Here is a 20,809-nt window from a genome sequence, read left to right as displayed (position 1 = left end):
TGGATAATTTTAATTTAAAAAAAGGTACCATTGAATTTTCTTCAAATTTGTATATAATCTATTTCAATGCATTAAATACTTGAAACTTCTATAGTTGTTTTTGCAATTTTGATAATTTTATTCATTTTCTCCTCAATTAAAAAAAGAGATTTTAAACATTTATTATGAATACATCTGAAGGAAAAGCGGCTCAAGAGACGAGTGTTTTGATTGGCTGTTCAGAAAATGTGTACGTCGAAGTACAAACATGTACAATTGTACTTCGACGTACACATATATACTTCGAAGTGTATTTCATATTTGTACGTCGACGTACAGTTATTATACTTCGACGTACAAATTGTACGTCGAAGTACATTTCTCTTTTTACCTAGTAGGTCTTGTTGACTTTCAACCCAAATGGTACGCCATAACAACGTGCCAAATATCTGCCCTAAAACTTCCTAGTTCCGATGCCAATACAAGTGTTTTTTCCACTTAATTATAAACAAGATATAACCGTTAAATGACCTGTCGGTATACGTACCATACGGACCATGGACCATACAGCCCAGGCCATGTTTATTGTATTGCCTAGTCTTCGAAAATATATTAGTTTTTATAACGTATTTCGGTTTAATTTACAGATAAAAGTGGCGGCTCGTGGAGACGTATTCGAGACTGCACCCGTCATAGTCCGCCGTGTGTTGGAGGCATTCAATGACCATAAGCTACCACCTGGCGCTCGCAATAGTGAGCAAAATCTGTTTAAAATCGCAAAGGAGTCGCAAGAACATGCGGCCAAAAGACCCGGTGTCGACAGAGTTTGAGGTAAGTGTCACACGTTGTTTTCCTATAATGTTATGCGCAAAACGGTTTTCCTTCTTTTCCAATTTTCATTAATTTGTAGGTAACGGGTCTTCATTAATTATCGTATGACAAATTATTAAATTCTTAATAATTAATAGTTCTGTCCGTTCTTCGATCTTCGGTCTTGATGTCCTATTCATTCAATTACAAATATTATTTCTACCATTTTTCAATTTCAATGAGCGTTAAGCGCTGACACACTTTGATGCATGCGAGACGTAAATTACTAAGTAAGTCGATGCAAGAGATTGTAATTTTGATTGGATTACATAAGCAAAATCCATGTAATACGGCATTGCGGGGGTAACATACTACTAGGTGATCATGGGCGTATAGTGACTATATGCTGAGCGTTGACAGTAACACGGGGTTGCGGGTGTATCCTACTTCTAGATGATCATGCCCGTATAGCGACTATATGCTGAGCGTTGATAGTAATACGGCATTGCGGGGGTATCATACTACTAGGTGATCATGGTCTTATAGTGACTATATGCTGAGCATTGACAGTTACACGGGGTTGCGGGGGTATCAAACTACTAGGTGATCATAGCCGTATAGTGACTATATGCTGAGTATTGATAATAAAATGATGCTGCGGGGTAAACTACTAGATGACCATGCCCGTATAGTGACTATATGCTGAACGTTGACAGTAACACGGGGTTGCGGAGGTATCAAACTACTAGGTGGTCATGCCCGTATAACGACTACTAGTATATGCTGAGTATTGACAATAACATGAGGCTGCGGGGGTATCAAACTACTAGATGATCATGTCCCTGTAGTGACTATGTGCTGAACGTTGACAGTAACACGGGACCGCGGGGGTATCAAACTACTAGGTGATCATGCCCGTATTGTGACTATATGCTGAGCGTTGACAGTAACACGGGGTCGCGATGGGAATACAACTACTAGGTGATCATGTCTGTATAGTGACTACATGATAAGTGTTGACAATAGCATTGGACCACGGTGGTATCCAGTTCTAGATGATTATGTCCTTAGAGTGACTATATGACTTGCGTTCGCAAGAACGTGGCGCTTTATGATTATCCATGTGTTGTTTCACATTAAATTATGCTGTTAAAATAGTGAAGTTTTTTCCACAGAATAAAAATGTTCAATTTTACGCACACGTTTTTAATATCACATAAGTTCTTATTTGATGGACATTGATTTCGTTATTATCAATAGCGAAATACAAACATTATGTGATGGTTTCTTGGATTAAAGAACTTCTTATAGATGCTTGTGACGACAAATTTGGATCAGGTTGAATCTCAGATACAAGTATTTTGTTCGTCTAAGTAAGACCCCTTAACAGATATTGCAGATTGCTATTCCAAGTTGAATTTTATATACACTGCACAATGAAATATATACTTATTTTTCGCATATTTTCTTGTGAGAATTAAAATATGTCATGATTATGTCACGCTATACAGTACATTAATATGTACGTCAAATACATTGCAGTAGGTACTGTACCATTCGTTAATTAGTAATATTGTGATAACCTTATTACTGTTGTAAAAACACTGTCATTATATCCAGACGTTTAAAAAGGGTTTGTTGTATATACACACAAGTGAAGGATACCAACTTATTGTTTAAATGAATAGATAAGTTGTACATACGGTGGTTTACAACTTTAACTGTTTTAAGTTATTAACCTGGGGCGACTTCAAAGAATTTTACAGATCGTATTCAATAAAGCAAGTATCGACGGTAATTGCAATTGGTTGTCGAGAAAGAAACACGTATATAATAGCAGTGTACCTTAAAATATTTATTAAACACAAATATAACCAACATTTTAAAATTCATAAATAACAAGACCATTGCCAAGAAATATATGTCCCCTAACGGCTCCACCTTTGTCAGAATTTTTTAAATATATTTGTTGCCATAGCAACCAGAATTTTTGACGCAAGAACAAAATGAAATGACGTGCACAATGTCCATATTGCCATCTATCCATGTTCCAAGTTTCATGAAACAAGAGGGCCTGAAAGGCCCAAAGTCGCTCACCTGAGATTCAAAGGAACTTATCTGTTCTGTGCAGCCCAAGATGTCATTAGAACAAATGTTCTAACAAACTTGCATGACTAGTGAACACCCTGGCAGCCACGTTTTTCAACAGACCAGAACAATTTTCATACACATCCAAGATATAATTTAAACAAATATTCTGACAAAGTTTCATGAAGATTCATGAAGCCATATAAGGACAAATGCCCGGCCCCCTGGTGGCCATGTTTTTCAAGCAATGACGTAGGACATCTTCTGAATGACAGCGGTTATCCTCTGAGACCATACTTGGTGACTCCGCTGTCCAATTCAACAACACCTGCAGAGGAACGCTTCAATGCAGCATTAGTAACGGGCCGCATGGTGGTAGAGAGAACATTTTGTGTTCTCAAGTCTCGATTTAGGTATTTTAAAATAAAAACTTCTTTTAAACAGCAACACAAAACTTTGTTAAGCTATACTTTTATAATAACATATAATGTAGGTGCCGCTTATGTATTGATTTCAAATATGCATTAAAAAACTACTTCTTTATATAAATCAATATTATTTGTAATTTCCAGATGCCTCCATAAATCTGGTGGTTGTTTACCATTCAACCCAGAAAAGTCTGCTAAAGTGGTCATGGCGTGTATGCGGCTGCACATTTTTTGTGTCACGCGAAATGTTCCACTGCAGGAAGCCACAGAAGTTGGGGCTGGTGATCACGACATGCCAGTTCAAATAGCCGAAAATAGAGATGGTCAGAACAGAAGGCGGGAATTAATTAGACTGTTTGAATGATTTCAAACTTACATATACATTTTATTTCAAATCTTGTGAGTCATTTTGCAACAAAATTTGATGACAGTAATAGTAACTGTTGACATAATCATTTACTTGTTTTAAATTTTTCACAGATTTTGACATGTTTTGAAGTTTGTCATAACGTTCTTAAAAATGATAAATGTAAACATCAGAACTAAAGAGTTCAAGTATGAAACAAAAATTAAATTAAAGAAAAAATACGACAACTCGGCCATCCGTGCTGACATGACATTGCATATATTTTATTCGTAATATAAGCAATCCTAGCAATGTCACAAAATATAGCGTTTACAAAACTCTCCAAATTACACAATTGTTTCGCGTTGCAACGCTTTATAATTTTCATGTTTTTAAATAGTCAAAAGAGGCATGTGACGGATATTTAGGAGCATGTAAATGTTCAGTATTACTGTTTCCTAGCATAAAACATTACTACAACAAAAATTTGCAAACCTGAAACAATATTTTCAAATTTTGTCAATGTATCAAAATGTGAAAATGTCCCTTTCAGTGATTCCAACAATTTTCAAATGAAAACTTAGGCGTTAAGAGTGAATTCACTGTTCTGTTAAAAGATGGTTTTCACACAACATTTTAATCTTTTTTTAAAGTGATAAGGGCTTCTAGTTTACTGCTGATGTCTAAGAAAATCGTGTTTTTGGTTCCACTTCTATGCGTTCTCTCTCTATACTGAGTATTTCGTGTCTGTATGATTCATCAGAACCTGTAAATATTACATGTGTTTTATTTCTTGCAAATAAGTAAGCAATTAATTATTTTCCCCTTCCAGTGAAACCGGAGGGGACTTATGGTTTGCGCTCTGTGTGTCAGTCTGTCAGTCCGTCACACTTTTCTGGATCCTGCGATAACTTAAAGTTCTTAATATTGATTCATGAAACTTGAAACATGGACAGATGGCAATAAGGGTTGCCATGACAACAAATGTAAAAAAATACTGACAATGGTGGAGTTTCACCGGTAGGGGACCATTTTGCTTGGCAATCTCTTGTTTTATATGTGTTACATAAGTGCCCACTATCATTATTTAATCTGGGAAATATTTGTGGTATGTCATATTGTTTTAAATGTTTTATTGCCATTCATGGTATGCTAAGTAAAAGAAGAACATACATGTATTCATAAATCCATTGACATGATATTAGTGTTATCTTTGGTATTGAAATTGAAAAATCAATTTTTTTTACATAAATGTACAATACACTTGCTTTCATTTTTCCTTTTCTGTCCATGTTTCATGGGCTTTTCATCTTGACTAGGTCCAGGTGAGACAACTTCTTCTTTGTTTGATTTGTTGGTGCCTTGTAAACAAAATAAGATATAAATGTATTTTTTTAGTTAACATATTGATGAGAAAACCGCAATTATTTGTTTATGTCATTTGCAAAAAACATTATCTAAATATGCATATCGAAAGCACAATTGATATTATATTTAAAGATTAAAATAATAGATTGTATATGTAAAAATTCATACATTGTTCAGAATCCACTGGCGCATCACTTGATGTGGACTCATCAATGGGCAAAGCTGGAAAAAGTAAATGTATAGTTAATCTCACATAATAAGTAAAACAGATTGCAAATGAAGTTATTTATTCAAGTGAACGCATGTCATGCTACATTGTATCAATTTGTTCAAATTATATGTACTTGCAAATTAATACCATAAAAGAATGTAAACCATGAGTATGGTTATTTGCAGTATAATTTCCATGTACTGTCATTTGTTTTTACTTGTACATACATGATCTTCTAAATATTGAAGAAGTTATTGTTATATGACTTGTTAATAAATGGTTGATGACAGTAAAGCATATGAACACATACCAATGGAGTTCATTAGAAATATGTCCCCATGAACATTTACACCAGAGATAGAGCAGATTGTTATAACTGTCAGTATCTGAATATGAATTTAAAAAAGGAATTACAATTACATGAATGAATATACGTGATTTTATCATATTATTCACGCTGTAACAATTTGCTCACTCCAACAGTTCTTCCCTTGTTCACTTAAGATCTCAATAATATAAACAAATTCATTTTTTTCACTATTAAAATGAAATTTGCAAGGTTATTTTGTATCTTCTGATTATAGTGTATATGTCTTTGTGCTGTATTGAGCTGTTTTGTACTGTTTGGGCAATCGGTCACTTGCCTTAAATAAAGGACCAACTAATTGTTTTTAATGAACATTCAATACTGCTCCAGCAGCTGGAGTTTCACTTCTTTATATTATATATTCTTTTTGACCAATTCACAAGAAAAATACACTATCATAGTATAATAAATAATCGTTACATTTCAAATACTCTTTTCGTGGTATTTCGATGCATGGCAGTGTTTTTTCAACTAATTTGTGCATAAAGCCTTTCATGAAAACGGTTCAATTCTTAGGCAATCAAATATGCATATAACTGGTATTGCCCTTTTGATTGTACCTTTTCATCACAAACATGTAGTTTGATGGTGGTGGCCCCTCCACCAGTAGCAGGACTTGCTTGACTATGTCTTGGTTTTAATTCTTTGTCAAACTCTACAACAAGATTTAATTAATTGTACTCAGCATCACAGAAATGTACTTACCTAGGGATATATTGAGCTGTCAAAATTTCCTTTTTTTTAAACTAAGAGTCAAGTGACCCCTATGTTGGAATTAAGTGTTTAAAATACATAATTCAACATACTTATATTACCAGATGTGACTTAATGTCCTTCATTATCACTCATAATCAGTGATAATAAAGTTTAAACTTTACAAAACACACACAGGAGAGTTTAATTCAGTAATATTTCAGAAGAAAATTGTATTATTTTGTTTAAAAGCAAAATGATGCAAGACAGATTTTGAGCCAAAGTTTAAAATGATGAAACTACAATCTGTTCACAGAAAAATGTAGGATTCCACATCAATTAACATTCTGTAATTTATGGGTTTTTTACACTGTAGTGTTAGAGTTCTTAAATAAATATGGTTGGTGTGTACATTAATTAACAAATAACATAAAAAACGATTGAATATCAAACAATAATATGCACCTTCACTTCGATCCATTTCCTTTTCGTATCAACAAGGTTGCGCTCTGGACCTACAGCATTAATTCTGCAGCAAACAAAATATAATGGCACATAAACAATAATTGAAACATTCATTGACCAAAGACTTTTGACAGATGTGTTTTTATTGTTGCATTTTATGTATATATTTTTAGCTCATTAAATCGAATATTAACAGGGTAAATGAAATTAATATTGGAAATACATAACATAAGCTGAACATATAATCTTACTTAAAATGCACGCGACATCGATATATGTCGGGACATGAGACCGTATTTATGACTGAAATCTTCACGGAGTAAAGGGCATTTTCCCTGCAAAGTTCACGGACCTCGATACCATAATTCAATAAAACGTATGAAGAAAACATTCTTACCGTGATTGCCGTTGCATTATGCATTAAAACTAACTGTCCGGCGCATTTTGAAACCTTTGTTTACATACATTTCAATTAACTGACATTTTAAACACACCAGTGATCATTCTATACATAGATGGTGACGTCACTACGTTATTGTTAGGGACTGGAATAGATGTAAGGAAAGTTATTTTGACCAGTCTCGGAAAGCCAGGGGGCGCGGGGCGATAGGGGTCAACCCTTTCCAAGTTGGTTATGGAAAGTTCGGAAAGAGGAATCGCAGGGCTAAATACAAGATTTCTTTGAAGTTCCATAAGTTCCTGACTTTTCGGGATCCGTGCTATAAAACCTGAAACTGACCTCATGTTTGAGGGTGATAAGGCCCGTACTGCGACGCTGCCAAGGTGGAAAGTCCCCCTAGAGAGAAGGGTAGCAAGCGCCTGAGCGGACTTGAGCTGCAGTAAGATGCAACCAGACGCAAGAGGCACAGTCCGCTCAACGAGTCCAGGAAGCTCCCTAGCCAAACACGAGGCCAGTTGAAAAATAGTGAAGAAAGACATAATGGGGCCTACACTTCCAACTGACTGGAGGAGGCACTTAAAGGGCATGGTGTTGTAGGATAGGTGATGCCTATCCGACCCTGAACGTGCCTCCCCTAGTAGAGGGGTCAGGTTTTGACACTGCCCCTTGGATGGGTTGTTAGATGTTCTTTTGTGAGACATTTTGAAGAAATGAAAAAAGAAAGGAACAACGCTAGTTTAGTGGAAATCCTAGATGTAATGTGTGTGTATATCACAGTGATTTTTAAGGTTCATGTAAAGTGTCAAAAGGTGTATTCTTCAAATAGGAATAGTTCAATAAATATTATGTCATTTAATTCAATTTATATGTTAATATGCTCGTAAATACTTGTAGAACATATCAGTAAATGAAAATGAAAAAAATAAATATGCAAAATGTTGCTTTTGAAGAATTATACATTGCATGCATGAAAATATCAAATTAACTAACAGAGTTAAATTTAACAAATTCCTTTGGTGAAAAGATTGTATACACTTAATTGTAGGTACTACAAATGAAAATTCCACACAACACACACCAACAATCCTAAAATATGCAAATGACAAACATCAACAAATGTCAAAAAGTAACAAACAAAATTAGGAACTACTTTAAGTATGGGGTACCAATTGGGACATTTAACTATATTTACTATTTTACATTTGTTGGAAAAGTTATTATATTTTAATGTTAATTATAAGAAAAGTACTAAGAAAATATATATTATGTCTGCATGTGACATTTCATAATACTATACTGTTTAAAATGTTTTACTATAGCCATATATTGCCATATAAGGAAAAATGTCACACCCCTTGGCATCCATGTTTTTCAAACAAAATTAAAAAATTTCCAACTCATCCAAGATATAATTTACACCAATTTTATGAACAAATTTAATTCAAATCACACTTAAACTGTGGCCTCTATAGTGTTAACAAGGTTTCACTATATGTATATAAGGACAAGTGCCCCGCCCTATTGGAGGCAATGATTTTCAAAAAGACAGAAACATTTTAAAATTCATTCAATGCATCACTGTTACAAATGTTATGATCAATTTACATGAACATCAGACAATAAATGTGGCATAAATTGTGTTAACAATGTTTTACTATAGCCATATATAGGCATGTAATGAAAAATGCCCTGCCTCCTTGGCATACATGTTTTTCAACCATCATCATTTTGTAACTAATCCAATATATTATTGGTATGAATCTTCTGTACAAGTTTCATTAACATCGTACAATAAATGTGACCACTAAAGTGTTTACAAGGTTTAAGTAGAGCCATATATAGTCATATAAGGAAAAATGCCACGCCCCTTGTCACTAATGTTTTTCAACCACACATAATAATTACTTTACTCATTCAAAATATAATTGAGACATAATAATCTTCTGACAAAATTTCATTAAACATAAACAATAAATGTGGCCTCTATAGGGTAAACAATTTAAATGATGATGCAGCATGATGCATAACGTATGACGCACGACGGACAAAACAGAATACAACAAGATGTGTTTGTGAAACACAATGTCCCCCTATATGACGTTTGACCTCGAATGATGACCTTGACCTTGACCCTTCACCACTCAAAATGTGCAGCTCCTTGATATAAACATGCATTTCAAATATTAAATTGCTAGCTTCAATATTGCAGAAGTGACATTACATGAGCAATTTTAAACCATATATTTGACCTTGAAGGATGATCTTGAACTTGACCTTTCACCGCTCAAAATTTGCAGCTCCATGAGATACACATGCATGCCAAATATCAAGTTGCCATCTTCAATCTTGCAAAATTATTCATAAAATAAGCGATTTGGGCCACATATATTTGACCTCTGACCTTGAAGGATGACCTTGACCTTTCACCACTCAAAATGTGTAGCTTCATGAGATACACATGCATGCAAAATATGAAGTTGCTATCTTCAATGTAGCAAAAGTTATTGCAAAATGTTAAAGTTGGCGCAAACCAACCAACAGACCAACCAACTGACCAACCAACCAACAGACAGGGCAAAATCAATATGTCCCCCACTACTATAGCGGGGGACATAAAAATAACCATGAGCACATTGTGCTTAGGTGAGCTAATAAGGAGGGTTATTACACAATATGCAAGTGAAATTATGGGGAATATTATTCATCACATTGCAACATAAATTGTTTTAAAAATATCATGCAATGTTATGCACAGTATTTAAAAACATATATGTATGTGAGATTATACCCTATAAATCCAAAAACTGTACTGATCCTTCCTTGAAGTCTTCTACAAGATGGTCAATCATGTAAGGTTCGTCATCATTGTCATATAGCACTTCATACACTGCATTAGAATTGCCATCGACTCCAGACAAAAGGGATGTCACATAGCCAGTATACCACTCGGTATTTTCAGAATCAATGCACAACTTCCATTTATGTTTAATTTGTCTACCAACAAACTTTGTTTTTGAAGATGCTGCTCGTCTACAAATGAACAAAGAACAATAAATAAAATGAATAATCAATTTTGTTGATTTATATTACACGCCAAATAAACACTAGCAAACTGGATATTATATTTGACAATCACCTACATAATGACAAACAATTGTGGACAGTTATTTAATAGTGCCTTGATGCATATTAAACGAAATACTACACTATAATTTGTAAAAATGTTGACGTTTGACCTGAATGTGTGACTTTGACCTTAAACCAAATTATTATGGTTGTTTACTGTGAAGCACCCCAGAGGAGTTACATAAACTATATCAATTTTCATGGATGTGTCTCATGTGTTAATGGACAAAATGCTGTAAGCTTATATTTTAAAAAATTGTCAAGAAACAAATGGTAATAAATACGTTATTAACAGATGGTGTACAATGCCATTTGGCGTGCATCATACTATTATCCATATATATATAAATACAGTGTACCAAGTTTCAATGAAATCATCCAAAACAAGAGCACCGCATAAGGGGTGCCACACTCGGCTGCGGAAGCTTGTTTTTTTTTTCATTGTTTATTTTTTAAAGAGGTAACATTAACCTTGACCTTTGACCTAGTGGGTGTGTCCTTTAAAAATGAGGATGGTTAATGTACATATGAATTTTAAAAATTGTAGGTGTAAATGCTATGTTTGATTTTCATATTAGAGGTCACAGCAACGTTGAATTTTGACATAGTGACCCAAAAACTTATCTTTAAGAGCCAATGTTAATGTTTGAGCACGACACCTACGGCAGACAGTGGACGAGCTGACTATGACAATACCTCAGTTTTTCTCCAAAAACAGCCGAGCTAAAAAGTACAAAATATGGGTGTGAACAAAATATTGAAGTAAGGGGGAAAGGACGGACGGCAATTGTCATAACAATATCCCTCCCCCTATGGTGGGGAATAACAGTTCTTACATCAGTCTTCATGGTAATATATTTAAACCACTAGCCCGAATTATTATGCTTTATTTGAAACAGCTAAAAAATCCATTAGCCCAACTATATAAATTATTAATTACTAGTAGCCTGAATAACATTTCACCAGCCCGGGCTGTCGGGCTTATATTTAGCGTGAAGACAGTTACATTAAGAACTAGTGCCGGTTTATACATTGATGATTATATTGAAACATAAATAGGTATATATTGGATTTGTTGTCACCAAACATACAATGTAATTTAAGTATTTTATACTTTATACTATATTTAAATACAGCCTCTTGTGAACTTTATAGACTTTTGTTTAAAAAATATCATAAAATTTAATATAGTACTTATTACTACAACAAATTTATGGAATGAACATCTTTGTAATGATTGATCAATTGTATTTATTGCTATGTTATTACCTTGCAGTATTCCTATCTGATGTTACTGTACTAATCTTCTGCGTCACTGTGGAAGTTGATTTGGTCCTTGAAGTAGTTTTCTTACGACATGTAACCGTCCTTTTACTTACAGAAGGCTTGGTTGTATCTTCAAACTGAAACAACATATCACGTTTTAATGTTAAATTTTTAGCAAATACATTCTACAATATAAACTACCAAGGCAAATATTTACACATATAGTAATTGACGTATGATGATAATTTTATAGGAAAATGCTATTCAATATCTTAATTGTTTGTATATATTAAAATGGATCAAACTTAATGTGTTTGTGCAAATCGATATAGATTGGAAAAAAACTGGATATATTGAGAGCAAAAACGTAACATAATTTCAAGGTAGACATACCTTTTATTCATATTTATTTGAATTAATATATAGTATTTTACTTGAAAACATCTTTATGGTGTTATATGCTGTGAAAGATCTTTCAATGTAAGAAATCATTACATATTGTAACCTACCCATACTCCAGGCTCTCTTATTCCAGGAATTTTTCTGTGTCTCGGACAAGCTAACTCTGGCAATAAAACCTTGCAATAAAATGCTTTAAGCTTTAGAATCCATGATTCCCAAAGGGTATTGTCTTTATAAATTGTTTCCACGTGGAGTTGGTATGGGTCTGTGGTCCTTACTATAAAGTCTATCCATGGTAAATTGCATATATACAATAAACCTTGACACTGATAATAGTAATTGTGGTTCAGTTTTAATTTTAATCTGTCCTTTTCTATTCCTGAGAAGAAATTTCTGTTTGTATTGGCAGCTTCAAATAAGTTCATTTTTTTATTTTTTAAAACATTTTTAACTTCAATAAGTCCTTCCATATTGTTGTTGATAAAAACGATTCCATCCGGACTTCCACCTAAAAATTTATGTTCAGGATGAATAAATAATCCACATCTGTTAACATTAACATTAATTCCTTGTTCAGCTTTTTTTTAAATATATTCATGAATGGTATTTCTTTCTTGTTGTAATCCAAAAAGTGTGAATTCATTCCCTTTAAAAGTTTTGTATAGAAGTTGTTCCACAATGTTTTTCACAGATATTGATGTTTTTCGTTTCAAAGTTAGTCCCAAATTTGATGCTGTTATTCTTTTTCTTCTTTCTTGATGCCAAACTTGAGAATTAGATTGATCTTCGGTTAGAGTTGTAATAGCATTAATTTTATCATTTGAAATGTTAATGTGATGAGACATGAACTGGTCACATTTGGTATTCAAAACAGATGTATCAACATCATCTTCACACTGAATAGCCTCATTTCCGTATGATGATTTGGCAGACTTTGATGTACTCTCATTAGCAGAAGACACTTTTCTTTTCCACCTATTAGATTGAGCTTGTGGCTTGGATTTAGACTGATTAGAAATTGTCAATTGCTTGTCCCTTTCCTCATATAGTTTTATGAAGTGGTATCCTGGTGAGGAGTCTGTCACCTGTTTCCAAACAGTGGGAGACCACTGTGGTCCGACATTCATTCGTAAACATCCACCATAACACCTGGTATGCCATGACCCACGATTACACAAATTGTAGACTTTGCCTCCGTCAAATTTGGTGCGCATGTGCATCCAACACTCAGCCAAATTAGTTGTTGTATTATTGATGAGTCTTTTACTTTTATTAGCAACTCTGTCCAGCAATACTGAAATGTCACTCAACATATCTGATTTAAGATCAGAATATGAAAGTGTTAAAGAATATCGTGAAAGTTCCTGATCTTTTAAAGATGTTCCTTCTTCCCAAAGTAAATTATTTTGAATACATAAATCAGATGGTTCGTCTACTTCATTGGAATCATTAGTGTAAGATGTTGTTTGGTTAATAGGTGGAATTAATTTAGCTTTACAGAAATCTGAACAGTTGTTGTGGTTGCCAAAAATGTGGTGAACTGAGTTTCTAATGTCTTTTTCTAACTTGATTATTGCATTATGTACATTTTCTTCTTTGGATCGTATCCGGATAGCACATCGGACAGCACTTACTAAGCGAATGCGAACTGCTTTTGTAAGGTTGTTCCTACCTTTGTAATGAGGATTAGCGTCCACTAGCTTTTCCAAATTTGAACGAAGGCACTTACAAACATGATTTGAACATTCTAATTTTTGAACATGAATTCCCCAAACTGGAATTTCTTCATGTATTTTGGCATAAACTGATGAATCCCCATCACCAACTAACCACATATACCGTAACCCATGCATTTTCTCTGCCAAACGGAATCCATCAAGGATGATGTCAGCTTCCATGGCTTGAGAATTCGAGTTCCAGTTTTTGAAGCATTGGTGATGTGGTACTGTTTGATGAGTATTTTCCGCATGTGAGCATACGTAACAGTATTTGTTTCTTATGCCAATGTACAAAATTCTCTCCGTTCTTTGTCCAATAATAATGGCAACACCACCTAAATATATATATATTTATTTAAATATACATTGTCAGATTTCCCAGAATTATTATACAAAGAACTTATTTGTAACTGACGTAACCAACATGACTCATTGACACATAATATTTTCATATTGTCTTCACAAAAAACAGCATACACCATGCTCAATGTTTAAAACGCACTAAGTGACACCATGACCTACTTTTTTATCTGTCATGGCCCATGTTCTAACTTGTCCTTAAAATCATCTCCATAAAAGTTATGAGCAAGTTTTTTGAACAGATGAACAACAATTCAATTACATAGCGGACACCATGCTGAATGTTAACCCTTACAATGATGGAACCGAATTATTAATGCCTTTGAAAAAAGTTTAGATCTAGATGAGACGCCACAGAACGTGGCGTCTCATCAGGATCTAAACAGTTTGCTATTCTGATATTATTCTTTGAAAAAAAAAACAAGAAATTGCTAATTTTATAAATTAAGCAGACGACATTTTAGCAGACGACAAATATTCCAGTATCAGGGTTTTTTTTCCACTTTTTGGGAAGATAGCCCATGGCTTTGGGATTGGGAATTTTATCGGCATTTTCATGAAATTGGGAAAATAAATTCATTAGCCTTTTTTTCCACACGAAAAGTCCACTGATTAGGGAAATACTAAATTTGATTTAACTCTTTATTATCATTCAAATTAAAAGAAAAAAATCATATAATAATTTGTTAGATGTAATTGAATTAAAATTGAGATAAAATGCACATAAGACTTCTTTCTAAAAAAAAAAAAAAAAAAAAAAAAAAAAATTTTTTTTTTTTTTTTTTTTTTTTGGCAATTGGGAATTTTTTGCCACATTTTGGGAAAAAAGTATACTTTTTGGGATTGGGAACATAGCCGAATTTCGGCTATAAAATCAGGCCAAAAAAAACCCTGAGTATGCAAAGGGTTAAAGAACGCACTAAGTGACATATTTTTTGGCCTGGCATTACATATAATTAAAGTTTACCAAGACATCATGCAGATACAACATATGAGCAAGGTTGGTGAAGATCGCATGAAAACAACTCGATTTAGATAGTGTACTCTTAATACAGACCGACACACAGACAGACCGACATACAGACAATGTCACTCCTATATACCCCCACTAAACGTTGTTTGTGGGGGTATAATAAAACATACAATATTCAAGTACATGTACAAAATATATATTTTTATTTAATTTCATTAACACCTGATCAATATTATAGTCTCATATGAATGCCTGTTGTTAAATAGTAGATGCTGGCACTGGGGATCAAAAATACACCCTCGATATTACATGTATTGTGCTCTACCCACTGAACTAAGCGGCTTAGCTATATGAAACCTTTATACACAAACAATGAACCAAAAATAAATATTGAAAATAAAGTACAACAACAGATGTGTTTTTGACAAACACAATGCCCCCTAATGCATGTTTTTCTCCTTTTACCTTGAAGATCAACTTGACCTTCCACCTTTAAAAATGTGTAGCTCCATGATATACACATGCATGCCCAAAAAAACATTGCTATGTTCATTATTTTAAAAGTTATAGCCAAAATTTAAGCAAATTGACAGTTTTGGGAATTAATAACAAACAGACAGACAGGCCAAAAACAATATGCCCCCAATCTATTGATCCTGGTACATAAAAATTTGTAGGGAAACAAGAGATGTCATCCTAGGATGACATATGTCCATATAAACACTTTGATAGAAGTTATTAGTATTTTTCAAAAGCTAAACAAAAGTGTGACGGACAAATGTCTGCACAGACAGACAAACGGACAGACAGTGCGATCACTATATGCAGTTAAACCGTGACATAAAGATGGAAAAAATATATATGTGTTTGTCAAAAAAACAATGCGTGTTTGTCAGAAACACAATGCCATTACTACACTGCTATGATACATTTTTGTTAACTTTTACCTCGAAGGATGAAAATGACCTTTCACCACTCAAATTGTGAAGCTGCATGAGATACACATGAATGCCAAATATTAAGTTGCTATTTGAAGATACATAGAAGTTATGATCATTATTTGAAACATAAACACGAAACCTAAACGCAAAGTGTGACAGAATGACACACGGACAGACAGACGGACGGTCTGATCACTATATGCCCTCCTATAAGGGCATAACAAATTATTTCCAGTGTGGTCCTTGGGGTTATGTATTGTAAGACATACTAATTATATTTATAAACAAGAGCTGGCACCATAGGATGACATATGCCCCCTATAAACGCTTTGATATAAGTAATAGCATTTTTTAAAAGCTAAACGCATATTTCGAAACCTAATAGTGAACCCTAAGTTCAAGATCAAGGTCACAGGGGTCAAAGTTTTTGTGTGTATGTCCGTATGCACATCCATACAAAATATGAAGGTTATATCTCAAGGGAAATAGAATTTATGAGCATTTTTCAAAACCTCAACGCAAAGTGTGACGGAAAGACAGACAGACAGACGAACGGACAGTCCGATCACTATATGCACCCTTTTCTTCGAAAGGGGGCATACAAATATTCAATCACAGAAAGATATTCATGATTGCATTTGTACATAGTTTATATTAATTAAAAAATAAGAAAAGCAAAAAAAAAATTATATAGTAAAATAATAATTTAAACTAAACTGGAAATGACAATAAATTATCCATTAACGCAATGAAATGGATTTATAAATAAATAAACATATACAATTATGGCAGATAGAAAAATATAATTGTATTACCTAAAGCATTATAATTATGAGTGTTTGTGTGTTCTCTTGCTCCAACCTCCATCTGCTACCACTGTAATCGCAGGAACCCCTTGGTGGAAACAGTTGTCTTCTATGGCCAGCCTTCGTTCTTCAGCACCTGTAATTAATAATTATTGGTTCCACATTAAATTCAGGTTTTAATGTTATGTACAACAACAACAACCCCCAGTGTTTGCGAATATGATTTTTAAATAAAAAATAAAACGTAGTTGTATTTGAAATTATTTATTTATAAAATTTGTACTTGGATAACCTATTTACTTATGATCTGTGTAAGTGGTAAGTTACATGTATGTTGACATGCAGTAATATTTATGAATGCAGGGGTTTTCAGCCTTTTATAACAGGGGCCTATTAAAGGCCCCTTTCCAATTGAACATTTATTGAAAATCATGCAGTTTTCACAATAATCCTAACTTACACTAATTTTTTCATTTCCCGAAGCAATAATTTTAGAGAAAATTCTTCCCTAAATGAGCAATTTCTTCACAAAATTCATAGGCTGGGGCCTCTTGCCAATGAATGGATGAAAAATGGGATCATATTAATATAATGACTGTTATGAATTAATAATTTTTTTTATTACTTCTTTTTTATGTCTAACATATATAATTTTAACTCTTAACCATTTGCATGCTTGGAAATTTGTCTTCTGCTAAAATGTCGTCTGCTGAATTTCTAAAATAAGCATTTTTTTCATTTTTTTCAAAGAATTCTATCAGAATAGCAAACAGTTTGGATCCTGATGAGACGCCACGTTTTGTGGCGTCTCATCTGGATCCAAACTGTTTGCAAAGGCCTTAAAAAATCTGTTGCCTCATTGAAAGGGCTAAAGTAACTCACAATGTAAAGTTTTAATTGCATATTCCTCTCCAATTTTAATAGCAAATTAAATTAAATATATAGGTGAATAATTTATGTCATTTATGGCCCAGTGGTAACGACGTCAGACTAGCGATCATATGATTTATGTTGAGTTGTCTGTTCAAATCTCAGCCATATCCACCAGGCTCAGCAGTAGGACACCAGGAAAAGGAATTTAAAGCTATTTATGTAATTTGTAAAAAATTGTTGCGCAATTGAGATAAAAAAAATATTATAATGCAAAGTAATTTATGGTCTGTATATGATCATATATATATGTCTCTATATATATATATGTATTATTAATACCTGCTGCTAGTAATTCATCTTGAGAAATACATTCCCACGAAGCACCAACTTGAGCTTCAATTCTCGTGAAAGCAGGCTGGGACAAACTTGGGGCATCCATAGTAGCCATCACTTCCTTCAGATGTGAAGCTCCGTTACCAGTGACGATGGATCCCCACACAGCTAGAACATTTATATCATAATGACCTGTAATTGTGTCCATGCTTTTTAGTTTTGGGCTTGTTTCAAATTTAATTTTTTTATTGCATCCACAGCAACAAACAGACAGGACTGACGCTAAACCATGTGTCCTAAGTTCAGAAGTAATTCGCACTACTGGATTGTCTGTAATAACAACTTGTTTCGCTGCCTCACACAATACAACATGTTTCATTACCTCATTCATGTGCGTTTCTAGACATCCTAGATTTATCAGTCTATATCCATTAATATTGATGTTTCTTATTCAACGCAATACAACCTTCAACGAATCAAATTTCTTACATCGATACAGAGTGTTTATGAATGGTTATACAGTAGGCAATTTTCTTTTGAATGATTTTGAACATGCTTTTTGTTTTGATACTTTCAATTTCAAAGGAGATATCTGGCGACATACATGTAATGATTGATTCCGCACTTTCCTCTTCTTAGAATGTATTCCAGTAGCCAGCCCAAAACGCTTACCTACTTTCCAGTGACACTTCATTTTCAAATTCAAATATTTACTCACAATAGAGTAATAAGTATAGTCACAAAATGACACAATTACAAACAAATGAACTATACTTACAAAAGGAAACACTTTAAATGTTCATTTAAAATTAAAAGTACTTTAAAAGACGACTTTATGACAACTTACAAACATATGACGACCATGTGCATGTCACTCCTTGAACACCATACACGATTTTTTCGATTAATTTGTGGGCATAAAAACATCCGGTTTCAAGGAAGTCGACCGACCACTATTTCAATTAAAGATCTAGACATAATATATGTGTGATCGGAAAAATGAATAATACAAATGTATTGCAAACGTACATTTAAAACAAAGTAAACACTTACCTTTCTATAAAAACCTTGTAAGCGTTCAAAAATGCATTTGTTATTGTCTGGCCATGATGCCTGGTTCAGCTAGCCGTTATTTGCCGGAAGTATATTCGAAAAATATTTCGTTTCAAAATCGATCATTTATAAATTATTCACGATCCGTTTGTCCTAAAATTTGTATAATTTGTTTATGACATAATTTCATGTCATGTTATAAAGTAAATATTTAATATAAGCAATATTTAACAAATTCGCAGATACGAATTAATACACTTTTCTGACCAAGATGGACGACCGATGAAATTAAATCGGGAGGAGAGTCAATTATATCAAGATTCTTTTGAAATAGTGCGTTTCAAGTAAGTGTCATTGTTATGCAGAGATTATGAAAATGATATATTTTCATTAATTTTATTTTATAAGATCATAACTCTTATTGATCGCATGCTATGCGCGTGGAAAGTTAGTATTTTTCCAAAATCTATAAATAGCGACTCATGGCATTGACATGTTCATTTTGAAATACGCATAGTGTCGTTGTGGGGCTGTATTGACGCAATTCAATGCTCGGAGTACCTTACATATAACTTGCATATACTGTTGGTGTTTTTATTTGTGCATACATTGCAATATTTTTTGCTAATAATTACATTATTACTAACATTTGTGAGTGATTTTTTTTTATTTGTATACATATATGGAATAAAAATGTGATTATTGCAACCATATGTAAATTTCATTAACTTATTTTGGGTATTACTGATCATTTTAATATTTTAAAATTTCTTCTATGTGGGGTCATTTTGGGACTTTACATGAACCTTAATTGGCACAGTTCACAATACGTGTAAAGCACTAAATGTAAGCACCGCACCGGTAAACAACCCAATATAGTATATATAAGTAAATAAAGGTGGTTAATAAGTCATTTGGTAATTTTTAATTTATATGATGAAAAAGCCAAAAATAATTCCGAATACCAAATGACGTCCGAAATGCTACAAGTTTTTAGAAATTTACGAAAAAACAAAAAAAAGAATCAATGGACGGGCAAGGGACAGTGCAGTGTAGTGGGTAGATGTTGATGTATTGGTATGCCTCTCTGGTTCGTCTGGTTTCTTTGCTTTACTTTGAAATGGCGGTTTAATCTTTGTTTACAAATTTTATCTTTGCTCAATATGGCGGCCGGAGACACGATTCATTCGGTACCCCTCGCAGATTATCATAATCGGACTCGGGAGAAATACGGGTTGAAAGTAGTCCGCCCACGTGATACCATTCTAAGAATGTTACAACAACAAAAAACAATAACAACGACGGCGTCCATAATTCCCGTAGAGTTTTTACTTGCTCTGGCTTCAGAGCATAGAAAATCCCCATTTTCATCTTGGCTAAATGTAAACAACTCGCAAAACCGGCTATGTTTGTTTTTACTATGTAATTTTGATTCGCGTAGGCCCGCGTAGGTAGACCGCAATACCGCTTCCGAAATGTGTATTCATACTATCTCCTTCGAGGTACTTATCCGATGTTTGACGGAAAGGGCCGATAATGTGCGATTGAGACACGATTGTGATTCTTACAAACAATAGACAATAAGACCGGTGTGACGCAATGCACCAGTGATTTCATTGGTCCAATGCTTTCCTTTGTACTTCATTCGGTTGTCGGCTTATTCGGCCCCCACTCTGGATCAGCAGACGATTTATTTCATAAATCTTACCTATCTTACGGAGGAATCCGAGATAGCCGATGTATCACGATTGATTCGGCCCCAAGCTCTTTCGGCCCCGTTTTTTTCCAATCGGAACACCTCGG

General features: G+C 33.8%; 1 protein-coding gene and 1 long non-coding RNA gene across 2 annotated transcripts; both read right to left on the bottom strand.

Moving 5' to 3' along the window:
- Positions 1-8,544: 8,544 nt before the first annotated feature.
- On the bottom strand, positions 8,545-14,010 carry LOC127853067 (uncharacterized). The gene is made up of 3 exons (XM_052387192.1): positions 12,057-14,010; positions 11,551-11,684; positions 8,545-10,185 (listed from the first exon to the last, which is right to left on the bottom strand). The coding sequence occupies exon 1, from the start codon at positions 13,845-13,847 to the stop codon at positions 12,534-12,536; it is 1,314 nt and encodes a 437-aa protein (XP_052243152.1). The 5' UTR covers positions 13,848-14,010; the 3' UTR covers positions 8,545-10,185; positions 11,551-11,684; positions 12,057-12,533.
- A 2,767-nt stretch (positions 14,011-16,777) lies between these two features.
- Positions 16,778-19,090, bottom strand: LOC127853069 (uncharacterized). Its single transcript, XR_008036423.1, has 3 exons — positions 19,007-19,090; positions 17,960-18,145; positions 16,778-16,883 (listed from the first exon to the last, which is right to left on the bottom strand). It is a non-coding gene; the product is annotated as an uncharacterized LOC127853069 (long non-coding RNA).
- Positions 19,091-20,809: the final 1,719 nt, after the last annotated feature.

Source organism: Dreissena polymorpha, chromosome 12 (assembly GCF_020536995.1).
Source record: "Dreissena polymorpha isolate Duluth1 chromosome 12, UMN_Dpol_1.0, whole genome shotgun sequence".
NCBI classification, from domain to species: domain Eukaryota; kingdom Metazoa; phylum Mollusca; class Bivalvia; order Myida; family Dreissenidae; genus Dreissena; species Dreissena polymorpha.
The sequence above is the reverse complement of the archived record's forward strand: the minus strand, read 5'-3'. Positions and strand labels throughout refer to the sequence as shown.